We start from the raw sequence: 23,509 nt of genomic DNA on the forward strand, positions 1-23,509 counted from the left end.
ATGGAAGAAGTTTGTGAAAAGTATGACATTGAGATACCTCAGATGGAAGCTCATTACAAATCTAGTAGAAATCGTTCTTGTCAGCAAAATGATTCAATTACAGTTAAGCACCACTATCAATTTGATGTATTTGTTGCTGCAATAAATTTTCAAATTGAAGAGCTCAATAGTAGATTCAAGGACGAGGCAGTCAAACTTCTTAAGCTCAGTGGTGCTTTGGAACCTAAAGACAACTTTAAAATTCTTAATGTTGATCACATCTATCAACTTGCTGAGAAATTCTATCATCTAGATTTTGATGCACAAGATTTGCACCACTCGAGAACACAATTGGCTCATTATGAGCTTGACATGCCTGTCAATGAAATATTTCAGAATTTATCAACTATTTCTGAATTATGTTGAAGATTAGTTGAGACAAATAAGTCAAAACCCTACAATTTGATTGATATGTAATTTTATCATTTGTTATAATTTATGAAATATAGATATATTGTTTACTTATATTAATATATTTATTTAATTGGCAGGTTGATTCGTCTTGTTTTAACTCTTCCCGTTTCTACAGCAACAACGAAACGAGCATTTTCAACTATGAAGCTCGTGAAAACAACTCTTCGTAACAAGATGGAAGAAGACTTTTTAACAGATTCTATGATCATCTATATTGAACGAGAGGTGTCTGAAAACATTGATAATGATACAATAATTAAGGAATTTTATTCTAAGAATAATAGAAGGGCGCAACTTCAATAATGTGTATGTTAAATGTTTTGAATGTACTGTTTTGTTTCATAATTTCATAAAGTAAATGTTCATGTATCTTTTATTTTATATGTTTGAATTAATTAATTTATTGTATCAATTACAGGAAAAAAATAACGGAGCATAGAAAATTAAATCTGAGGTGTTGAGGATTTGGTTTGCGAAAAAAATTGGAGTCAGCCCAAGGTAATTTTTTATTCTGGCTCCGCCCCTGGGTTTAACCATAAAGAAGATGATGTATACACTAGACGACTTCAGTATTCCATTAATATTATTTTTGATGGTTGAGTTGCTTTAAGGTGGATTATGGCCACCCTCAATGATTTTTACATCAATACAATGGCTTTATCGGTGCCTGTAACTTTGTTCAGTTTGTGAAAATGAAAGTATCAATTTTTACTATAAGATGACTAAATAAACAATAAGAACTTCAAAATGTCTCCATTTATCCAAAATCGGATTAAACTCTAGGAGCTTACATTTGTGAATGACTAAATTTTCATTATGGTTCAATGTGCCCTATGAGGATATTTTGTAATATTTCTTTGTTGTTTATAGGTATGGATAGAAAACAAGGAATCAAGTTGGTTAAGCGCAGTTGTTTCGATTATTTTACTAGTATGTTTCGGAAGGTAATAATTATTCTTACCCAATTCAAAACTTTTTCGTACAAAAAGTTTGGAATTTAATTTAGCAACACTTCTGGATTAGATTGCAAACAAATTAATCTCGTTATCCCATATATGACACACTCTGTCTCGGTGAACTAACACTAACACTTTTATGTTTGTTTATCTTTTTCTCTTAAATAGTGACGCCAGGAGTTGGCCCTGCCTTTGATGTCATGTTAATGAGGTTGACACATTCTTCTTTTGTCATATCATTCATTAAATTAAATGACATAACAAGTTTCGGTAGATGAGAATATCATAACCCATGGTCTTGATTGTCATGACTGGTTTTACACCTCATCTCTTAGATTTTGAATTTCAAAATTTAAGTTTCTCTTTTCCTTCATGTCACACGGTAAGAAGGTTCTAGAACACTCCATATGCGTCTTCTTGGGTGGTCACCGGTTAAGCTCCTTAGTTGGATTCATGCTTTGACTTGACTTTGACTTGATCCTAACTTATACCAAATCCTTAGTTGGACTCTTTTCCGACGTTTTCTCACATTTAAAACATCTTCAAAAATTGCAAGGGAGCTCTCAATTGGACGTACCCATCGCCACCAATCCAAGATCCCTCATTTTCAATAGTAGGGAATTTGAATGGAAGTGAGGGTTAATTCAAGTTTTTTCATAAAGTTTTTCTCACAAATAAAGCATACATAGATCTTCATGAAGATGTATACCTATATTACATCCAACATCCACTTTTGATCCCCAAACTCATGCAAATATAAAACAAATAATGTTATTTTGGGATGTATTAAACGTTGAATGTCCCTAGAGTCGTCGGAAAATGTGCACGACTATAAAGTCACCAAACTTGCAGATCTAGGCTTTGAATGTTCGTATTTTGCATTCTGCTCGATTTTTGAAATTCTGAAGGGAAATAATTTTAACAATATCGAAAATTTAAGTTTTAAAAACTAGGCTTTATAGATAACTCCATAACTTATGATCCCGTGTCGAATCATCTATAAGAGATTGAGATTTTAATGGGAAATCATTATAGTCATATTTTAAAAAAAAAAAATCGATTTTAGTTCAATTAAACCTCACAACTTGAGAGTCACCATCTCAATTTTACAAAAAATGGAAATGTGGCGAATCTTAATTCGTGAGTTTTAATTGAACTAAATTTAAAAAATTAAATAGGCTTACGATAACTTCCCATTAAAATCACAATCTCACAAATTCGACATGGATAGTAAGTTATAGGATCATCAAGAAAACCTTGTTTTCTACTATAAATTTTCAATCACTTTAACAATTAATTCCCCTCACATTTCAAAAATCGACTATAATGCAAAATTCTCTAAACATTCGTAAGTCCGGATTTGCAAGCTTGACGACATTTATTGTCGTGTACAGTTTTTTGGCGACTCTGCTGAGTACATTCGACGTATAGCTTGAAAGTTGATCTTGGCCCAAATGTTGAAGTAGTATAGGTATACATCCAATTGAGAGCACCCCTTGCAGCGGTTTAAGGACTTTCCTTGTCAGTGACACAACACTCTCTCTTAAGTTATTCTCAACTTTAGAACAAAAATCCAAATAGTCAATTCTACCAAGTCGTTGCCTTATCTTGTCACGTCAAACTTTTGGTTCGTTATATGACTACTATATATGTAAATAAGTGTATGAATATAGTTATACAAAAATAAAAATGTTTTTACGCCATTTTTTATAATTTGACAAAAAAAATGATAAATTGAGAAAATAAATGCTAGAACATTTATTTTCTAGAATTAAGACTAATTCTAGAGAGAATAATAGGTCTTATTATTAGAACATGTTAGAAAGGAAGATTAATTTGAGAAAGAGGAAGGCTATAAAGGAAGACTAATTCTAGAGATTGAAAGAATATAAAATTTAATTATAACATGCTAGAATAGTGACTAATTTCAAGAAAAATCTAAAATCAAGAAAATGGACTAATTGAAAAAATTTAAGAAAACTTAGAATCTAAAAAAGAGAAAAGTTTAACTAGTTCTTATGTGTGTCTTCCATACTCACATCACGATGTTGATGTTAGATGCTATGAGAGTTGTTAGCCAATGTGCAAGGAAGTTTGAAGAAGGGAGATTGCAATGCAACACTTATGGCCTAAACAACATCTTACGACTTTGGAGAGAGCACGATTATATCACAACCTCATGTCAGAAATGAGTAGAAAATGGAACAATAATGATGCTTAGGCCCCATCCTATTTACATCTAAAGTTAGTATTAGAATCAATGTCCTTGAAGAAGGTGATAAAAGAGGAATTGGACTATATCAAGGCGGATGCAGACATGATACTTAAACGCAATTACATTGACTTCAACAAATTCCACAATCTCGTAGGTAAAAATGAAGACATTACGAACATCCCTAACGTTTACTTATAATGATGACGATCCTCATTACACACTACATGTTGGCTCTTATCGTGAATCAACCTTCTTCGAAAGTCCTTGAAGTTTCTTATACTCTAAAGGAAGGACAATATGACATCTCGAGATTGGTGATAGTAAAAACACTCATGAGTCTTAATGAGACATTTCCAGGTCGAATGTCTAGACGAGGTTTGCCTATGGTTCTATGCATATGGGCTCTTGAGAAGATATTTCTTGCCCAAGTCCCCATCACTACAATCTTTTAGCACAGATGTCCAGAGAAACGCCTTGAAGCAATTAAGACTCGTGTAGTGATCGAAGACAATAAGCCCTTTCGGAATTTGATGTCATGGTACAAAATAGACCAAACGGTATACTTTATGGACAAGCAACATATCTTCATGTTGTGCGGATTGAATCAAACAATGCCGTACTTCACCACGCAAAGTGGAATGCTACTAGTAATGAGAAGCAAGTCTTTCGAATGAACTTTAACGTCCATTTTAACGTCCATCGAGGGACCTATCCACTTCAAGCTCTATCAGAAATTCAGAATTATCTAAAAAAGTGGAATGTTGCTAGTAAACTCAAGGTCTTCTCGAGCGCGCCAGTTCCTAGAGCTATTGTCGAAGTGTCAGCCAAAAGAAGAAAGAGGCCAAGACAAGAGGACTAAAGAAGAAGACGAAGACTTAGATTAAATTTTATTTTTTTTCATGTTTCTTTTTATTATTTCGAACTTACGAACAACATTGTAACGAGAGGATGAGGAATGCATGATTGTGAGTTTGGTTTTATTCACATGCTTAGGAAATTAAATAAAACAACTCATTCTATTTTACTCATCATATCTACGCATTATCTATATGTTACAAATGAAAAAATGAGCGTCTATTGTGATTATAAGAAATACGTGCATACAAGTAACGCATTACTTGTTTTATCTTGACGAAGCTTTGGACTTATCCTACTCTTTTAAATGTAGAACTATCATTCACAAAGGGGACTCTACGTTATCCGGTTTCAGGTCGTTTCGTCAAAGCAATGACTAACAACTAATAGTGAAGAGAAACCTACTCCTAGTCGAAGGATAGTTCGATTCACCACTATTGAGATATAAGCCATGGCCAGTAAAGCTGATTTGAAGGCCTTAAAAGACAAAATATATTATCTCATGAATCGAATTAAGTCGATGATTCTCCATACTAGTCAACAAACACATCCACACACCTGTACTAATCCAAACCCATTAGTCTAAACTATCCAAACTAGAGGTAATGATGAGAATGTTGAAGACGAAGATTGGGCCAATTTAGATGAGGAAGCCAAGGCAGAAGCGGATAGATCAGTTGGCATGGATCAACCAGCTCCAAAAGAGTGAAGAGGCAGTCGCGGAGTATGATGATGAGGTTAAAGAGGTTAACAAGAAAGTAAGAGAGGGGAGACGACTCAGGATGTAGATGGTGGGATCCCTTCGTGGACATGTTGGCTCAAGAACAGAAAAAGTCTCTAATCAAGAAGAAGATGAGTCAGATGAGGAAGGTACAAGATGATATTTTGAAGAGGTTGAAATTCATTCACGAAACTCCAAGTAGTTTATAACTTAGAGTTCTAAATTACATTCGGACACGATCTCTCCTTGTTATGAGAATACGTAGGCATACTGTCATGGATTCGGTTCTAATAAAAATTCAAAATTCAAAATATTTCAACTCCCCAAGAAACAAAAAAATAAAACATAACTCCTTAGCACGAGAGTCCAAAATAAATCACTCAACGTTCAACTCGAAATAACAAAAATGCTAACTCGAATCATGATTTATCTGTGATGCAATTCGGAACTACGTTTGGACTTAATTTCTTCTTTTATGATAATACGTAGGCAGTCTGTCACACGCTCGATCCCAATATATCAAAAAGAACAAAACTCCAATGTCAACACTAGGGGCATTTTAAAAATGAAAATCCATCACATCCTTAGCAAGTTTAAAGTCACGGGTTTTAGAAGCTTTAAAACTTTAATCCCAACAGAGTTTAAGTCAAAGGGTTATCCCAACAAAAACTTAAACTACAACATACCCACTATAAGACGTAACAAAATTCATGCATGATTTCTCTTTTCATTAGAATATGTATGCAGCTTGTCACGAGTTCGGTCCTAACAAAACAAAAAATACAAAATCCTTATATCAACACTGGGACGTTTTTTATTAAAATAAAAATAATTTAAAAACAAAACAAAGCTCAATTCGAAATTAACTCTGCAACATCGACTCAAAGTTTCAAACGTTGACAAATTGAATGGTCATCCCACGCAGAAACTTAAAAACCAAGAAATTTCCAAAAAAAAAGATTAAATAGAAGGGTCTTCCATGCAGAAGTTTAAGTCGTGTTTGATAGCTTGACTTATTACTTACTTAATTGAATATATAAATGACTTATTTAAAATAAGTAAGTTTAATAACACATATTTATAATTATTTGTTACTATAGACTTAATGAAAATATGTTAAAAATAATAAGCTAAAATATTAATCTTATTTTAAGAGTGGAAAAAAATGTTAAACACGACTACTCTAAAAAAATGTCATTAAAAAATACTACTTTATCCTTTTAATTTTAATAAAATTATGTTATATTTTATTTTATTTGATCACAATTTATCTAATTATTTTTACGAGATTATTTTCAAATATTCTAAAATAAAAATATAATTATAAATAACCCAATTATAAACTAGAAAACAATATATATATATATATATATATATATATATATATATATATATATATATATATATATTATAAATTAGTATTATTTTTATTTTATTTTTTCATATTATAAGTACAGAAAAAAAAATTCTTTAATAATAATTTCTTTAATTATTTTTTACAAAATTATTTTCAAACATAATCAAATAAAAATATGATTATAACCAAACTAATTATAAAATAAAAAATAATATATATATATATATATATATATATTTACGGTTATATATAAAATTAAAGTCATATTATTTTTTCAATTTTTTCTTAAACAATTTTTTTTTATAATTCATCTAATTATTTTTATAATATTATTTTCAAACATTATAAAATAAATATATACTAGTTAACAAAATATAATATTTATTTTAATTATTTTTTATTTAATATATTAAATTATATACTTTAATATATTTTTATTAACTAATATAATTAATATATATAAGGGTATAATAGTATTGTATTTTTTCACATAATAATTTTAGATATTATCAAATTAATTAAAATAATGAATACATAAATTTCAGATGTTCCTATTTGTTAATTTAATTTTTTATCTCTTAATATTGAAATAATTAAGTATTTAGAATTCAGTATTTTAGCTAAATTGGTTTATTTGAAAGAAAAAAAAAACTAAAGCCGTAAAAGTTAAAAGTTGGTAGATGAAAATTGAAGCATTGCTAAATAGCCTGAATTAGGCTTGCTCCTATATTGGGTAACTTTAAAAAAAAAAAAATTGCTGAATTGGAATTGCTGAAGATAACATGGTTGCATGAGTATTGATTGATGTTTTATTGACTTATTTTGTGTCTAATCTACTAAATTTTTTCTTTAAATGAGCATATAAAAATAATAATTAACAGTTTAATAAATAGTTAATTAGTTAGTTTAAAACTATTAATTAATTTTAATAGTTGTTAATTAATATTGAAACTCATGTATAATGGAGAGTTGTAGTTGTTTGAATTACAATTTCAATAATAATACAATTCTCAGTTTATCTATTTCTCTTCAAGATTTAATACAAAATCAAATTTTCTGACATTACACTTTTAAATTAAATAAAAAAAATTGTAATAAGAATGAAGACTATAAAATGATCTTGCTAGAACAAACAATGTAATGTCGATGCAAGACATTGAATTATGGTAATAGGATTAAGGTTGAAGATATCCATTTGTTTGGATTTGAACTATGTAAATGTTTTTCATCCTAACAGCAAAAAGAGTCGTATATTGTCAGCATTCTTGATTATCCTATATTCGAGTCGGCCATATTATTTTCTTAACCCGCGTGATTAATCCTATTTCGAAAGAATTGTGAACTCAATGTTCTAAACAAAGTAAAAATTGGTGTGAGATTTCATATTGTGGCAAATGGATCGTCTATCTATCTATAGATTAATTTTTTATTATGTGATTAATTATATACACCCAAATGTACATATAGCTTCACTTTATTATATGATTAATTTTGAGTAGCTAATAAATATTTTGGTAAAAATATTTAAAAGATATTAATATATAAATAAAATAAAAGATAATTATTTAAAATATAATGTATTTTATATTTTAGTTAATGAATTGAGTAATATAATATATGAGAGAGTGAAATGATGTTTAATTTACTTGTATTAATGAAATAATTTAAAAAAAAAAAATTAATATCTATATTTTTTATTTAATTGTTAGAAAAATAAACTTATTATTTAAAACTATTTTTAAGATAGTATAGATAATACTTTTCTTATTAATCCTATAATGTAAAAGAGAAATGATTGGGAGAGAATTTGAAAGAGGAAATGGAGAAGGGAATGATGTGGTGAAATTTGATTAGTCAAAAAAATAACAAAATTTCTCTTTCTTCTCCCTCCTCACTTTTTATCTTTTTTTAATCAAATTCACTTACTATCACTCCTCATAAACAATGTAAAAATAATAAATTTATAATTATATATAAATTAATTTAAAGTCAAAGAATGTTTAAAAAAATAATTAATTAAACAAAATTCTCTCCCTTGACTTTTAAAAAATAATTACTTTCTATTTTAATTAATTAAATAAATAATTGAAAAATATAATGCCTCACATCTAATGGAATGTTAATTTAAATTTGTTTATTTTTGACATAAATATTAGATCATCTTAATTTAATAAAAAACATAAATATTTATCATTCTCTATTGTTAATTCTAGATTCTCTCAATAATTAAAATTTTCATATTATAAAAATTACTAAAAGTATTTGAAAAATAAAAAGGAAAGGAAAAGAAAATCAAATTTGATATTAATGCTAGATTATAAATACATTAGTGTCACCCCTTTCTTTGTGTACATTCTCTTTAATCATACTTTCTTTTATATATATATATATATATATATATATATATATATATATATATATATATATATATATATATATATATATATATATTTAAGTGAAGTTAGTTTTTCAATTACAACAAAATTAAAGGATCAAATTGTCATTTATCTTCAAATGATATTAATTTTCCAAAAAAAACAAGATAATTTATTATTGAGTATTCATCGGTTTGATTTTTGGGTTATTCGAGTTTTTCGGTTCGGGTTCTTCGATTTCTTTTTTCTTTTAGCCAATTCGAAAACCGAACAGAATTCGAATAAATTTTATTAAAACCGAATTCGAACCGAATTCAATTTTTTTATTGTTAAATTTTAAATTCGAATTATTATAATTAAAACAAAATTTAAATTTTTTTCAATTAAATTATAAAATACAATTAAACTAACATAAAAACAAATTACATGTATTATTATATCATAATTATCATATTTAAAATATAATTCATCATTAAATAAAACATCAACTAGCCATAGATCATCACATCATTATTCTTTGACCACCAAAATTTAGATCAAAATTTAGATGTTTCATTAAACATAACCTCATTGGACTCTGATATCAATGATTTCAATTCTGCAATAAATTGAAAAAAATATATTATACAACTTATTCAACTTATAAAATATACTAATAATTAAATAAGAGATAATAAAAAATTACCTTGTTCAAATTTTTCAAGCTCCTCCATGATTTCTTCTATGTTTATTGGAGATTCACAAAAACGAATCCAATTTTGTCTACATATCAATGCTGTGCAATTTTAAGAGTTAAAAGAACTCCTAAATACATCAAAAAAATTCCTTTGGTATTAAATACCGACTCTGAAGCAACCGTAGAAATGAGAATAGCTAAAATATCACGAGCAAATAATGATTCATCAATGAATTCAAAAATTCGAGTTGGGGTAAGTTTAAAAAAAAATTATAAAACAAAACGGTGGCATAATTTTTTTTTCTTATTTTCTATTAGTTTGAAAATAAAATAATTGATTAAAATGAAATTTTTTAAAAGTAATTGTTTTTATAGGTAGGCTAAGCGTCCATGGGTGTACTATCGACTATCCATCAACTATAAAATTTGATTCCTTAGTATTGATTCGGATTCGTGTTATTTAACTAACTCGGATATTTAAATGTTTTGTGATGATTTTGAGGTAAAAAAAAATTTAGATAATAATAATTTAAAATAAAAATATTTTAATATTTTAGTTAATAAAGAAAATAATATGCTAAAAAAGAAAAAAGTTAACTTAATATATTTTAGTTATGAATTCAAATAAATAAAGTGGTTGAAAAAATAAAATAAAATAAAAAAGTATATATCTTCACCCTTTTTCCTTTTTTTTTCAAGAATTATTTTGTATATTTTCTCAATTCTAAAAAATAGTTAATGGATATTTTCTAATATTATATTTTATTAATTAACTTATTAAATTTAAAAAAGGAAATAACAATTTTATTTAAATAAAGTGCTCCATTTGAGCTAAATTTGTATGGATTTACACAACGGCAGGTTCTAGGGAAATTTGATAATATGACCCTAAAAACCTAACTATTTTGTTTTTTAACCTCACTAAATTTGGTTTTGTTTTTTAACCTTTTTTTATAATTTTTTCCAATTATACCCCTGATAACCTTTTCATTTTTTAATTTTTTTTTTTTTTTTTCTTTCTTTTTCTTTCTTTCTTTTCTTTTCTTTTCTTTTCCTTCATTTTCCCCCATTTCCTTTCTTTCTTCCCGTTTTCCTCTTCCCCTGAAGCCGCGGCGACCGTTGGCTTTCCCCGAGCATCCCGACCATTCTTCCGGTCCCTTTCTTCCTGCCGAGCATCCCGACGATCGCCAAGCCACAGCCGGACAATCTCCAAGCACCAGCCGGACGTTTTTCGTTTCTCGTTCTCGTTTGAATCCTTCAGAGACCTGAGGTTAGTTCTCCTTTCTCGTTCTAATCATTTAGTTTAGTTTAGGGATTAATGATTGCTGCAATATGCCTAGATTACTGAAGTTTAGTTTAGGGATTGCTTCATTTCGGAAATGCTTAGTTAGTTTAGGGTTTGGGCTTGGGCTTGGGCGTGGGGCGTGGGGCGTGGGGCGTGGGGCGTGGGGCTTGGGCTTGAGCGGGGGGCTTGGGCGTGGGGCTTGGGCGTGGGGCGTGGGGCGTGGGGCGTGGGGCGTGGGGCGTGGGGCTTGGGGCTTGGGCGTGGGGCGGCGTGGGGCGTGGGGCGTGGGGCGTGGGGCGTGGGCGTGGGCGTGGGCGTGGGCGTGGGCGTGGGCGTGGGGCTTGGGCGTGGGCTGAGGCTTGGGCGTTGGGCTTGGGCGTGGGGCGTGGGGCGTGGGCGTGGGCTTGAGCTTGAGCGTGGATCATGTTCCCAGGCTATACTTGTGTCTGCTACTGGCTGGGCAAATGCAGCAACCATAGATGTCATCTATGATTTACTACACATAAAGAGTCGCGATGACATTCCTGTTGGTGTAGGAGATGTACTTCCAATGAACCAATCTGACTCTATTTTCTCGGCTGTTGGTGATTGCAAGTACACTCAAGCTATCCCTAATGGATTAGTACACCCTTTATGAAGACGCCCGAAGCTTTTCTAGCTAAACGATTACTGTCTCGTCTATACAAGCTGCAACAAAAGAAACACAGATATCAACATGTGGTAAGTTGACATCCATTCATTGGTTGGTTACACTAGTTTGTATACAATAAATAATTGGCATTTGTTTATGTTATTCTGCAGGGCATGTTTTTAGGTGAAATATTAGGTGCAGTAGTAATGGCTGGCGACCGGTCTCAAATTTATAGAGAAGTCTGTTGTAGTAATGGCAATGGGATTAGAATCTGAAGATGGGCAGACAATTATTACTGATGCTAATATGAAAAAAATGGTTAGAATTTTGGAAAATGTGGATTCAATTGCATGCTATGATCATTTTGTGGCTCGGCTAGCCGACAGACAACAATCGGCAGTTGTTGGAAGTCTTGAGGAACAGAAACAAACTTGGAGCAAACCACCCAAGTGAACCTACAATCGGTTAGACAAAGTTGTGAACCTACAATCGGTTAGACAAAGTTTCAGCTTAGCAAATTTGTTGGAATTTTGTATGCTTATTTTAGTTTGTTATTCAGTGGATTATTATATTCTGTCTCATGAAATTAGTTTGTATTAATTATGATACTAAATCTAAGTTTCATTTTTAGCTAATTATTAACAAGTAACTTGAATCTTAAACTTAGTTAACATATATAATTAATAGATGGATCTGGAAATGAATACAAACAGCAGAGCAGTTAGTGTTATCCAGTTCATACTTGTTTCATTACGCGTCCTCTTCCTTATTACACTTTCATTTTCTTTTCTCAAAAGATCAATAATAATATAAATAAGGAAATCATATTGAAATCTGAAATAAACATACAAATATAATTAATTAATATAAGATTAAGACATCATTCATTGGTCGGCAATAGATAAGACTTTGTTTTGTTCTAAAACAGGGGAGGCCAAACATTAGGGCATTGATTTATAATACATAAGTAGTAAGTAATCTAATAACATATTATTATTATTATTATTACATGTCAATCAAGTCTTCTTAACAAATACTCAACTTGAACTTCCTTTGTCAATGGCATGATCCAATCTCCATACAAATCCCCAACCAAGTTTGGTTTTATTCTGTAATTCGGATCTGAACCTGAAACCAGTTCATCTCCCTGATTAATCACCACTTCTTGACCATGAGTTTTCGATTTTATCTCCACCATTCTCTTCACTGCTTCTTCAACCATTGGATATGTAAGTAAATCCATCAGCCATTTTCGGTCCTACAACAAAGACAATATCAAAAGTTCATTAATTGACCTCTATTGTAACAACTAACAGGAACTTTATGTAAGTGCTCCCACACACTTAGTTGTGCTTTTATTGCACTTGTATAGTCCTCGGGCGAAGCTCGAAACTTAGCCTCTGCTACAAATTTCCCATATTGAATTCTCTTCGAAAGGGCCTGGAAGAAGAATTGACACGAATTCGTCAAATTGATCAATGGGGATACCATATCTATATCTATATCTTTATAGATATACCTGAAGACAAATTGTGTCACATACTGCTGTTGATCCACAATTACCATCATCTCCTTCCTTAACCAATCTGGGAAGAAGGTTTTTAAAGTACATATATATCCCATACTTTCCTGTTAATATTGATCAGGCGACCAATTAGATGAAGAACCTGACAAAGAACCAGCATAAGATCAACTAGATGAATGATGAACACTAAATATTGAACTAGTTTACCTGTGGATACTTTAAAGGTGGATACACGAGCATGAAGCTTCTCAGTTTCTTTGACCATAAACTCAACCAAAGACCCGCTAAACCCATCAACTGGAAAAGCATTAGGATCATTCAATAATCCTAATGGATGAGTCACATTAGAGTTAAGGACAACCATTTGTGAAACATGCGCACTGTAAAGCTTTGAGTTCCCTTAAAGAAAACAAGAATTACAATAAAATTAGCTATAATCTCCACAGTGGCTTCACCAAAAACTGAAGAAGAATCATGTTCAATCCAAATATGGGCTGTTCTCTACCATCGGTTGCATGCAAATGACATATAGAGTAATAAATGACTGAAAAAACAGCTTTGTGCATGATCCTCCGGCCAGGTGAAACCATTTTAGTTTTTAATATTCCTATACTCTTCTAGCTAGATTAGCAAACACAAGAGGATTGTGAGAAATGATAATACACAAGAAGCTATCTTAACTTGTAAGAACTTCACAACAGAAATTCAATTCTTCTATTGGAAAATTCCACGCCCCACGCCCCCGCCCAACGCCCAACGCCCAACGCCCAACGCCCAACGCCCAACGCCCAACGCCCAACGCCCAACGCCCAACGCCCAACGCCCAACGCCCAACGCCCAACGCCCAACGCCCAACGCCCAACGCCCAACGCCCAACGCCCACGCCCACGCCCACGCCCACGCCCACGCCCACGCCCACGCCCACGCCCACGCCCCACGCCCAAACCCCACGCCCAAACCCAAGCCCAAACCCTAAACTAACTAAGCATTTCCGAAATGAAGCAATCCCTAAACTAAACTTCAGTAATCTAGGCATATTGCAGCAATCATTAATCCCTAAACTAAACTAAATGATTAGAACGAGAAAGGAGAACTAACCTCAGGTCTCTGAAGGATTCAAACGAGAACGAGAAACGAAAAACGTCCGGCTGGTGCTTGGAGATTGTCCGGCTGTGGCTTGGCGATCGTCGGGATGCTCGGCAGGAAGAAAGGGACCGGAAGAATGGTCGGGATGCTCGGGAAAGCCAACGGTCGCCGCGGCTTCAGGGGAAGAGGAAAACGGGAAGAAAGAAAGGAAATGGGGGAAAATGAAGGAAAAGAAAAGAAAAGAAAAGAAAGAAAGAAAAAGAAAGAAAAAAAAAAAAAAAAATTAAAAAATGAAAAGGTTATCAGGGGTATAATTGGAAAAAATTATAAAAAAAGGTTAAAAAACAAAACCAAATTTAGTGAGGTTAAAAAACAAAATAGTTAGGTTTTTAGGGTCATATTATCAAATTTGCAGGTTCTAGGGAAAGAATCAGGTGAGGGAGGCTCTGAATATCAAAGATACGATTGGGATTTGGGAGAGACAATCATCATAATCATGTGAAAGTTCTTGTATGTGCAGCGTGTGAGAAACCCAGATCCGGTGTATTCTTTAAAGATGGGCAAAAAGAGGAAATCTGTAGCCACAAGTCTCGATGAGGTTGATCGAACTATGTATTCTTCTTTTTGTAGTGCCGCTAACTCCCTTTCTCAGCTCTACACTCAAGCGATGCACCAGCAAAAACTTACCTTCCAAGCCGGTGAACGCCATGGGCTGGTATAACTTTCTCTCTTTATGCTGAGCTAATACGAATCGGTTGATTGTTTTTCTGCGTCTGGTTCTAATTTGATACTATTAGGGTTCTTTTGATTTAATTTTACAGTGGAATCCAAATTATGTTTATAGTTAGGAGCAACATAATGTTGGAATTGATAGAAAAATGTTTAAAGAAGGGGATAAACTGAACTATGAACAAGAATGCAAGTCTCTACATCTGATAACTCTGATTATATTATATTTATCATGGAAGTTACCTAATCCTAGGGTTACATTGATTCAGCTTATTGGCTTCTTATTCAGTTGAGCTTATTCCCCAAAACCGTTGAGCCCCATTTGATTCAGCTTAAGCGCAATAGCTTATTCACGACGAATAAGCCGAATCAATCTAGCACCTAATAGATAGAGCACTAGATAAATGGTGTAATCCAATTTTAATATCCAAGTAATTTTCTTCGAATTGAAAGATAAAACCTATAAATAATATTGTTACAATCTTTATGTATCAAGAATGAAACAAAGTATGAAGGCAAGTGAGGTAGGTAATCTTTTGCACATTCATGTTCATATGTTCTTATCATAAGCAATCTAAACTCAATTGTGTACCTTTATCTTGTATTTTTTTCTCTGCAATTAGTTTATTCTGAAAGTTAATCCATTTTTCTCTACCTCTTTAGATGATATTCTCTTTTGTATTGGTGCTCATTTGCAGTACTTGAAGAATGAGTTTCATTTCAGATATTTTGAATTATCGCATAATTTACTCATAATTGTTTATAAACTCGTGTGTTTGTCATTTTGAAACAAAACTTAATCATAGACAAATTCAGAAATTTATTTGCGGTTTATGATCTTGATCTAGAAACATAAAGTGTTTCCACTCTAGTTGCATTTCTTAAGTGGCTACAATCTTCATGATGAGCTGTGCAGGAAAAACTTTATCAATTGATTTTGAGACAACAGGAGGGAGGATCAAGAGTGAACAGTAGAGACATACTATGCTACCTGCAGGTTTTTGTTTTGTCTTTACATATTACTATATCATGTATGATATTCATTCATTCTTTACACTTACGAGAATCGATCTACTTGTTCACACATAAAAACTCAAAACACTTAAGATGAAACCATCAATTTTTATTAAGACAGTTTTGGTACATATATAATTAGAAGATATTCTCTGGTTATGTACACTCTTTTACTTAGAACTTTACAACACTTCACTTGAAATCACTGGAAATCACGGGTAGCTTAGATGGCAAAAGGCTTGAACTTAGGGCCTTGTTTGAGCTTCAATTCTAATTCTTGCTAGTGGGTTGTTGTGCTAGCCTCTGCCCCAAACATAACACTACCAGAAAACAGTAAACCAAAAGAAAAATTCTGAGCTTTAGACTGTAGTTTTCCTTTTTTGTATCCGGATTCAGATGTCAAAACCACCAATATGAATCTGTCTCTAGACTAATGTATCTGGATCCAGATACAAAACTGAAATGTTTTTTTCCAAATTTGGACATGAGTGTGTATATATTTCAAAGAAATTGAAAACTTCTTGCAGACTGAACTAGACTATCACGGGGAGGAGCCATCAATGTCTCCTAGAGGAGGACCCGGACAGAATCAGAATTCACAACAACCATCTATCAATATAACAAACCCTAGTTTCCTAGTTTCTTCAGGTTCATCCGTTCCTACAAATCATGGACATGGATTTCGATCTGACCATAACAGTAATGATCAACACCCCAAGAACTGTGTTTTCTCCAATGCCTTATCCAGCCCTGTTCGTCGAAGTCTTCAGAACTATCACACCACCAACAACAATCCAAATGGATTCCAAAGCGAGAACCGAGATTCTAACCCCAGCAACTCAAACGATTCCTCCATGGATATGCATGCGGAGGATTAGTCCAAGGCATTACCATAAAGGTTTGAGTTCCATAACTTCATTCATCTTTTAAACCAATTGTTTTATTATCATTTGAATAGCAAAGAGAAAATGCTGAAGCTTGTTGGACAACAACAAAAAAAAGAAAAAAATATACAAGAGATATAAACTTTTTTTTTCTTTGGTGGGTGTTGTCTTTCTTTCTCAACATTATTACATGCTATATAGACCTTTGAAGTGTGTGTTATATTATTCATTTCCATGCTTATGAAAAGAGTTATATATATATACACATTTTCTTTTTAAATGTAGCTTTAAATGTAGAAAGTTAGCATGACCCTCACAGTTATCACTTATAACCTCCACTTCATTTAAAACGTTATAAGTGATAATAGAATTCGTGACGTTATAAGTGATAATAGAATTCGTGACGTTTGGTCTCTTAGACACTCCCAATTGGGTTATACATATTTGTTAGTGATTGAGAATAATAAAGACTTCAAATTGTATTTATCATGGGCAGGTGTTTACCATTCAATTTTTTTTTTTTTAAATTAAGGAGAACTAATCTGATAGTCTCAAATTTAATTATCATCAAAATTATATATATAACTTGGCAAGCCTACCACATGAATTAGTTGAGGCCTACTTAATTTTACCAAAAAGAATAGTCTATAAATTTTGTTTTTTTATTATGGGTTCATTTTTTTGGAGTTGGTCTAGGTAAGAGTTTGAAAGATAAAATGTTAATAAATTTATGAATATGTTTAATTAAGTTATATTTTAGAATATAATCGAATCTAAATTAACATTAAAGAGATATTTGACAGAAAAATGTTTTTAAGGAAATTTATCATTTTTTGTTCTAAACCTAGATTAAGAGATTAACTCTATAAGACCTCTTAGATGACTTAAACTGGTCCTGTAATTTTTGTTTTCTTATTATTGCATTATGGGAGTATACATTTTAAGTTAGGCTTTTACGAGTTCCAAGTTATTTAAATAATCTGTAGAGAGAAAACAATTATTATAGGTGATGATTTTGAGAAAATTATGATATTTTTTGGTATTGAAAGGTTATTTATATATATAAATAAAATAAATAATAATAATTTAAAATAAATGGTATTTTAATATTTTAGTTAATGAATGGATTGATTTGATAGATGAAAAATGAGTGATGTGACGTGCTAATTGATTTATTTGAAAAATTCAAATTCCATATAAGCTAGTTTGAATTTGAGTAAAACTGATTTAAATGTCTTCACTAATGAAACCAAATCGTATAGATGAAACAGTCACAAACTGCTAATTTGAACATATCAAACTATTGGTCATTTTAAAATTTAAAATATACATAATTTGCTTACAATTTATAGTTTAATATTTATTTTTTTTTCTTAATATTTAAGTTTTCGACCAACCATTAAACTTAATGTATATATATAGAGAGGAATGATAGAGAGCGCGACTTGAGACAGCGACTGGGAGAGCGATGCCTACGTGGTGTGCCTACGTGGGTTGACACTTGACAGGTAGAATATTCTCTCATTTTATTAATTATTTTCTCTCTCTTCTTATTAATTAATTTCTCTCTCATTTTATTAAATAATTTATCTCTCTATCTCTACAAATTAATTTATCTCATTTATCCATATTCTCGCGATTATTATTTTACTCATTTATTTGATATTTATTATCTCTAGTTTAATTAACGGTTAAAATAAATCAATAATTTACAACAAACTCTCACATTAAATATTTTAATAATATGTTTAAATAAATTCTAAACCCTAAACTCTAAAACCTAAATCCTAAATACTAAATTCTAAACCCTAAACCCTAATTAATATCAATGATTAGTTGAAACAAGAGAAGAGAGAAAATAATTAATAAAAGGAAAGAGAATATTCTACCTGTCAACACACGTAGGCACACCACGTAGACATCGCTCTCCCAGTCGCTGTCTCAAGTCGCGCTCTCTGTCATTTTTCATATATATATATATATATATATATTTTATTTGTTTTTAAAAAATAAATATAGGGAGTTTGATATTTCTTTTTCTAAATAAATTAATGTATATTTTTATGAACTAATAAAATTGATTAAAAAACAAATTGAATTGTTTTTTTAGTTGACCAAACAAAACTGTTAATAAATTCGAAACCAAGAAAATTATTTTCTTATTCTTATTATTGCATCATACAAATATATAGTTCAAGATTTTATAATATATTCAAGTGATCAATTAATAGAGCTCGTTTTATCTTGTTTTTTTATTATTTATAAAAAAAAAATATTGAACAATTTTTACAAAATTAGTTTTTTTTTATTATAGACTAAAATACCTTTATTTTTTTCTATTTCTCTTGAATGATAAATTAATTATAAATGATAATTTTAATATTTTAATAAATGAAAAGAGTGATTACATGAATGAAATGATGATTAAATTTTAAGTAATTTATTTTTTTTAAACCTAAAAATCCAAATATCAAACAAACTTTTTTATATAAATTTAGAACAAATATTTTTTTAGGTTTTAATTGTTTTTTTTTTAATTCTTATTTGATAAAAAGTATGAAAAAATAAGTTTTTAAAATTTAAAAATTAATTTACTTTTTGACTTTAGAGTATATAGTTTAGATGAGAGAATGATGATTTAAAAAGAGGATAAAATTATAAGGTAATTTTAATATTGATTAAATTGTTGATATGATATTTAAGTTTTGGGATAGAAATTAGATTTTATTTTAAATAATCAAATATCAAACAAGCTCTAATAAATTTTTATTTTGTGGGAGAAATTATATAGAATAAGCAGCATTTCTTTATGTCAGATAAAGGGAAATAAAAAAAATGGGGTCCAAAACTTGTCAAGTCCGTACTTAGTGGTCTGCCAAAGAAATGAAATGAAAATGGAGCCAACCGATATTTTCAATCATTTCATCCAATAAGATGGAATCCCATGCAACTTGCTTTTCCATTCCAAATTTTTATGTTCCAAAAAATATATATTCTTTATGTTTATATAATTAAAAAAAATATACTTTTTTTAACTAAAGTAAAAGCTACATAATGATTTTAATTATGATCTATAAATAATTTATATATCAAAAAGAATAAAATATTACATTAATTCAAGACTATTTTGATTCAAATTATTAAATGTTAAATGGTTTATACTTGGATTATGAGTTTAATCATAACTTATTATTGTTATTTTTTCAACGTTGTTGTATGTTTGATTTTATTTATTCGACATAGATTATTTGTTAATTAAAACAATTGTAGCAATTTATTACATAATTGTAACTTGTTGTGCTTCTAAATTGAATCAAACTAGTTCTTAAACCATGATATAAAATTGTTTAAATAATAATTTATAAAAAGAAATTTTATTTCAAAAAGAAAAAATTATTTTCAATATTAGTTTTGGTGATTTTTCTATGAGTCTGTGAATGTTATCAAAATTATTGACAAAATATGTCTAAAATATTAATATTTTTTTAATCATGTTTTATTTTTATTTTCTGAAAAGCTAACAAGATTCCCAAAGTAAGGAGGGAGATTTTTTTTTGTTTCGTAAAGTGTTGAGTTTAACAACTTTTTTAAACTCCAATTAATTTTCGCAAGTTAATAAACATATATTCCGCAGTTGACTGATTCAAACCCAAAAACTCAGGTACATGGTGATATTCACCTCAAGAATTCGAACCAATTTAAGTTAAAAGTACCTCCACTTATTTAACTTAAAGTATTCTTAATGAGAATCACTTCGACCAGAGAAGTTTAAGGTAATATTTCATATTTATGACTTTCTCTGGTTTGAAATGATAATTGAATTTAAGATTTTAACCTTTTAAATTCAAACTCTTTTCCTTTAACTCACTTAATGGTTTGTTTGATCTTTGTTTATTAGGATAGATCAAGTTTTTATTCTAAAACAAAACAATAATCTCACTTATTTAATCAATTTTTTTTATATATTGAGAAATGGTTAAGGAAAGAGAATTTGTGAGAGAGAATAACGCGGTACAATTTGATTGACTAAAAAAGTAAAAAAAATTTCTTTCTTTCTCTTTTCTTATTTTTTCTTTTTTCCAACTAATGAGAATGTCACTTCATTATCTCTTCCAAATTTTTTCCCTATCACTCCTCTTATTTATTAAAATATTAAAATTATTCTTTATTTTTTTTAATATAAATTAATTATTAAATAAAGATATAGAGGGATAAATGATAATTTGGTAAAATAAAAATAAAAAACAATTTTTTTATATATTTTTAATAAAAACAATTTTTTTAGAAAAACCTAAACAAAATCAAAAGACCACTTCCTCATACGAGCCCTTAGTTTGAATTTTTAGTAATTTTTTCTTTGATGATTATAAGTTGTTTCTAATTATAAGGTAGACATTTGTATGTTGAAAAGAATATATCAATAATAATAAGATGTTAGATAGGCACATTGCTTACAAATTCGTGGTCTCATTTTCCTAATTTTTGATTTTCCAATTAATTAATACTTATCTAAGGTCAGTGTAAGTTCTAATTATTTAAATGGAAAAAACTTGTGATGTCCTTAAAACTTTTGTACTTTGCATAACAATTACCACTATTATTGACTTTTATCCTTCACATCCAAAAAAGAAATAATATGATTTATTAGACAAAGATCTGTTAATGATGAAATTGATAACATTCTATATTGGGTATGAATATTAAAATATATTTATATGAGATGACTCATAAAATGACATGAAATGAAAAGACCTAGCTATAAAAAGTAATGTAATGAAATGAATGATAATGATCACACAACTAATTATTAATTGAATACTTCATAATTAGCTAGCTTAAAATGTTTTAAAGACATTTAGCTAGCATACTTTGCTAGTTGACTATATCCAATTGTTGGCTTTTGGACCCACAATAAAGTTGGTCACTTTGAATAATTTATCTTTGTCCCAAAGGCCAATTGTCTTTTAATTCATGTGTCTAAAGTTGGTCACTTCTCACCTTTAACCATATATTAATGATTTGTTTTTAAATTTTCATTTCATTTATTTAGTTTCTAAATTTGTTTAATGTAATATACACCTTAATTATTGTGTTGGATTTTAATTATAGAAAACACCTTGACTAAAGTAAATGATGATTGTGACAATGAATGTTGAACTAACTTCATTTAAAATTAATCTAAGTACATACAAGTTGAGTGAGTTTAACTGCCAACACATAAATAGGAAAATTAGCACACTTATATTATTTTAATTTTATTAATAAAATAATCATATAATTAATAGACTATTTGTGATTATAATAAATGTTGGGATAATATACCATTTTCTAATTATATATGTTTATTGTGATAAATATATAAACTTTTTGTTGGATTTTTAATAAGCAAATATTTGTTTTGTGATGATTTCTTATAGCATGCAATTACATTAATCTTGTTTGAGCAAGAAAATAAGGGAATATAAATGAACTTCATAATTTTCAAGTAAATGGGCTGCCATATAGTTAGCATTTGATTGTGTTATGATCGATTACAACAATAGAAGGGGGTTGAATATTGTTACGCTTAATCTTGATTTTCAATGCGGTTTTAATATTGTTAGAGATTAAAACTTGTTTCTATTATCTGACAAATCTTCGCAAACTCTTGAAACGGATTCAAGTGTGGAAATACTTGCTTAGATTTGAAGCTTGTGAATGCAAGACAATAAAACAATAAGTAAGTAACATAGAGTTTTATGGATGTTCGAAAATAAAATTCATACGTCACACCTTCTTCTGTTTCCAGAAGGAATCCACTAGAAGACTTTGGTTTGTACAGCGTCTATACAAACTCAGTCAGAACTCAGGACTTAACAGCTGTCTATTCCAAACTCCTAGCACTCACTTGTTAAACAAACAACTTTTTGTTCATCATAAAATACTGAATATACTCTCAACTTATACAATGTATGCTTTTATAGTTAGAGAGAGAGTAAAAGAATGAAGAACTTTTAGAATTTGTGAGAGTTAGAACTAGAGAGATCACCGTTGTACTCTGAAGCTCTTTCAGATGACTACTGAAGCAAAGTTGTTGCTAGCGCTTCTTCACATCTCTGTTGTTGAGACATATGCCCGCGCTTCTTCACAGCTCTACTGTTGAGACGTCTGCCTAGATGTCTGTTCGTGCTTCTTCACAGCTATATTGTTGAGACGTCTGATCGCGCTTCTTCACAGCTTTGTTGTTGAGACGTCTGTTCGCGCTTCTTCACAACTCTATTGTTGAGACGTCTGCCCGCGCTTCCTTAGTTTTACTTGCGCATTAAGCATTTATAGGACTTAGTTTTATTTAATCACATCATCAACACTATGATGCATCATCAAAACTATGTCTTAATTAATTATTCTAAGTTCAATTAAAACGTTTCTCTTAATTAATTGATTTCCTTCTAATCTTAATTCCCCCTTATTAATTTTTCAACTTAATCTAACAATTTTTTCTTTATCTAATTGATTGTATCCAACCGACCTTGAAGTATGAGTTTTTTTTTAAAACGATTAGTCTACTTCTTTTTCTGAGTGTAACCAGACGAGCGAAATTAGCCGTCTAACAGGCTCAAACTTAGGACCTCAGAGAAGCGGAGACCTAGGATATCCGTCTCTTTTTACCGCTTGACTAGAAGAGTTTTAGGCAAGGTTGAAATGGGGATGATAATGAGTTTAATTTTGCAATTTTTTTTGAGTTTCTTTGATTGAAGTGAAGCAATT

At 30.2% G+C, this 23,509-nt stretch overlaps 3 protein-coding genes and 1 long non-coding RNA gene across 5 annotated transcripts; 3 read left to right on the top strand and 1 right to left on the bottom strand.

The window, feature by feature from the left end:
- Positions 1-405, top strand: LOC124924220. Its single transcript, XM_047464286.1, has one exon. It carries the CDS (start codon positions 1-3, stop codon positions 403-405), a length of 405 nt encoding a protein of 134 aa, XP_047320242.1.
- Positions 406-10,684: 10,279 nt separating this feature from the next.
- Positions 10,685-12,204, top strand: LOC124928239. Its single transcript, XR_007098467.1, has 3 exons — positions 10,685-10,878; positions 11,430-11,613; positions 11,695-12,204. It is a non-coding gene; the product is annotated as an uncharacterized LOC124928239 (long non-coding RNA).
- Positions 12,205-12,440: 236 nt separating this feature from the next.
- On the bottom strand, positions 12,441-14,290 carry LOC124928238 (chorismate mutase 1, chloroplastic-like). Of its 2 annotated transcripts, none has more exons than XM_047468773.1 (5): positions 14,148-14,290; positions 13,257-13,448; positions 13,044-13,153; positions 12,868-12,964; positions 12,441-12,782 (listed from the first exon to the last, which is right to left on the bottom strand). In XM_047468773.1, the coding sequence occupies exons 2-5, from the start codon at positions 13,411-13,413 to the stop codon at positions 12,739-12,741; spliced, it is 408 nt and encodes a 135-aa protein (XP_047324729.1). In that variant the 5' UTR covers positions 13,414-13,448; positions 14,148-14,290; the 3' UTR covers positions 12,441-12,738. The 2 variants fall into 2 exon arrangements, with proteins under 2 accessions (XP_047324729.1, XP_047324728.1); XM_047468772.1 differs by lacking the exon at positions 14,148-14,290 and adding an exon at positions 13,555-13,681.
- A 260-nt stretch (positions 14,291-14,550) lies between these two features.
- Positions 14,551-16,991, top strand: LOC124928237. The gene is made up of 3 exons (XM_047468771.1): positions 14,551-14,850; positions 15,781-15,861; positions 16,406-16,991. Exons 1-3 carry the CDS (start codon positions 14,692-14,694, stop codon positions 16,754-16,756), a joined length of 591 nt encoding a protein of 196 aa, XP_047324727.1. The 5' UTR covers positions 14,551-14,691; the 3' UTR covers positions 16,757-16,991.
- Positions 16,992-23,509: the final 6,518 nt, after the last annotated feature.

Source organism: Impatiens glandulifera, chromosome 2 (genome assembly GCF_907164915.1).
Source record: "Impatiens glandulifera chromosome 2, dImpGla2.1, whole genome shotgun sequence".
Taxonomy (NCBI): Eukaryota; Viridiplantae; Streptophyta; class Magnoliopsida; order Ericales; family Balsaminaceae; genus Impatiens; species Impatiens glandulifera.

What these genes read in the sequence shown, in the direction of transcription:
- LOC124924220 (XM_047464286.1), top strand. Translation starts at nt 1, where the DNA reads ATGGAAGAAGTTTGTGAAAAGTATGACATTGAGATACCTCAGATGGAA.
- LOC124928238 (XM_047468772.1), bottom strand. Translation starts at nt 13,639, where the DNA reads ATGGTTTCACCTGGCCGGAGGATCATGCACAAAGCTGTTTTTTCAGTC. An exon ending in CACCTTTAAAGTATCCACAG is followed by an intron (nt 13,154 to 13,256) that starts GTAAACTAGTTC and finishes CAATATTAACAG; the next exon opens with GAAAGTATGGGATATATATG. An exon ending in TGCAATAAAAGCACAACTAA is followed by an intron (nt 12,783 to 12,867) that starts GTGTGTGGGAGC and finishes TCTTTGTTGTAG; the next exon opens with GACCGAAAATGGCTGATGGA.
- LOC124928237 (XM_047468771.1), top strand. Translation starts at nt 14,692, where the DNA reads ATGGGCAAAAAGAGGAAATCTGTAGCCACAAGTCTCGATGAGGTTGAT. An exon ending in CCGGTGAACGCCATGGGCTG is followed by an intron (nt 14,851 to 15,780) that starts GTATAACTTTCT and finishes TGAGCTGTGCAG; the next exon opens with GAAAAACTTTATCAATTGAT. An exon ending in ACATACTATGCTACCTGCAG is followed by an intron (nt 15,862 to 16,405) that starts GTTTTTGTTTTG and finishes AACTTCTTGCAG; the next exon opens with ACTGAACTAGACTATCACGG.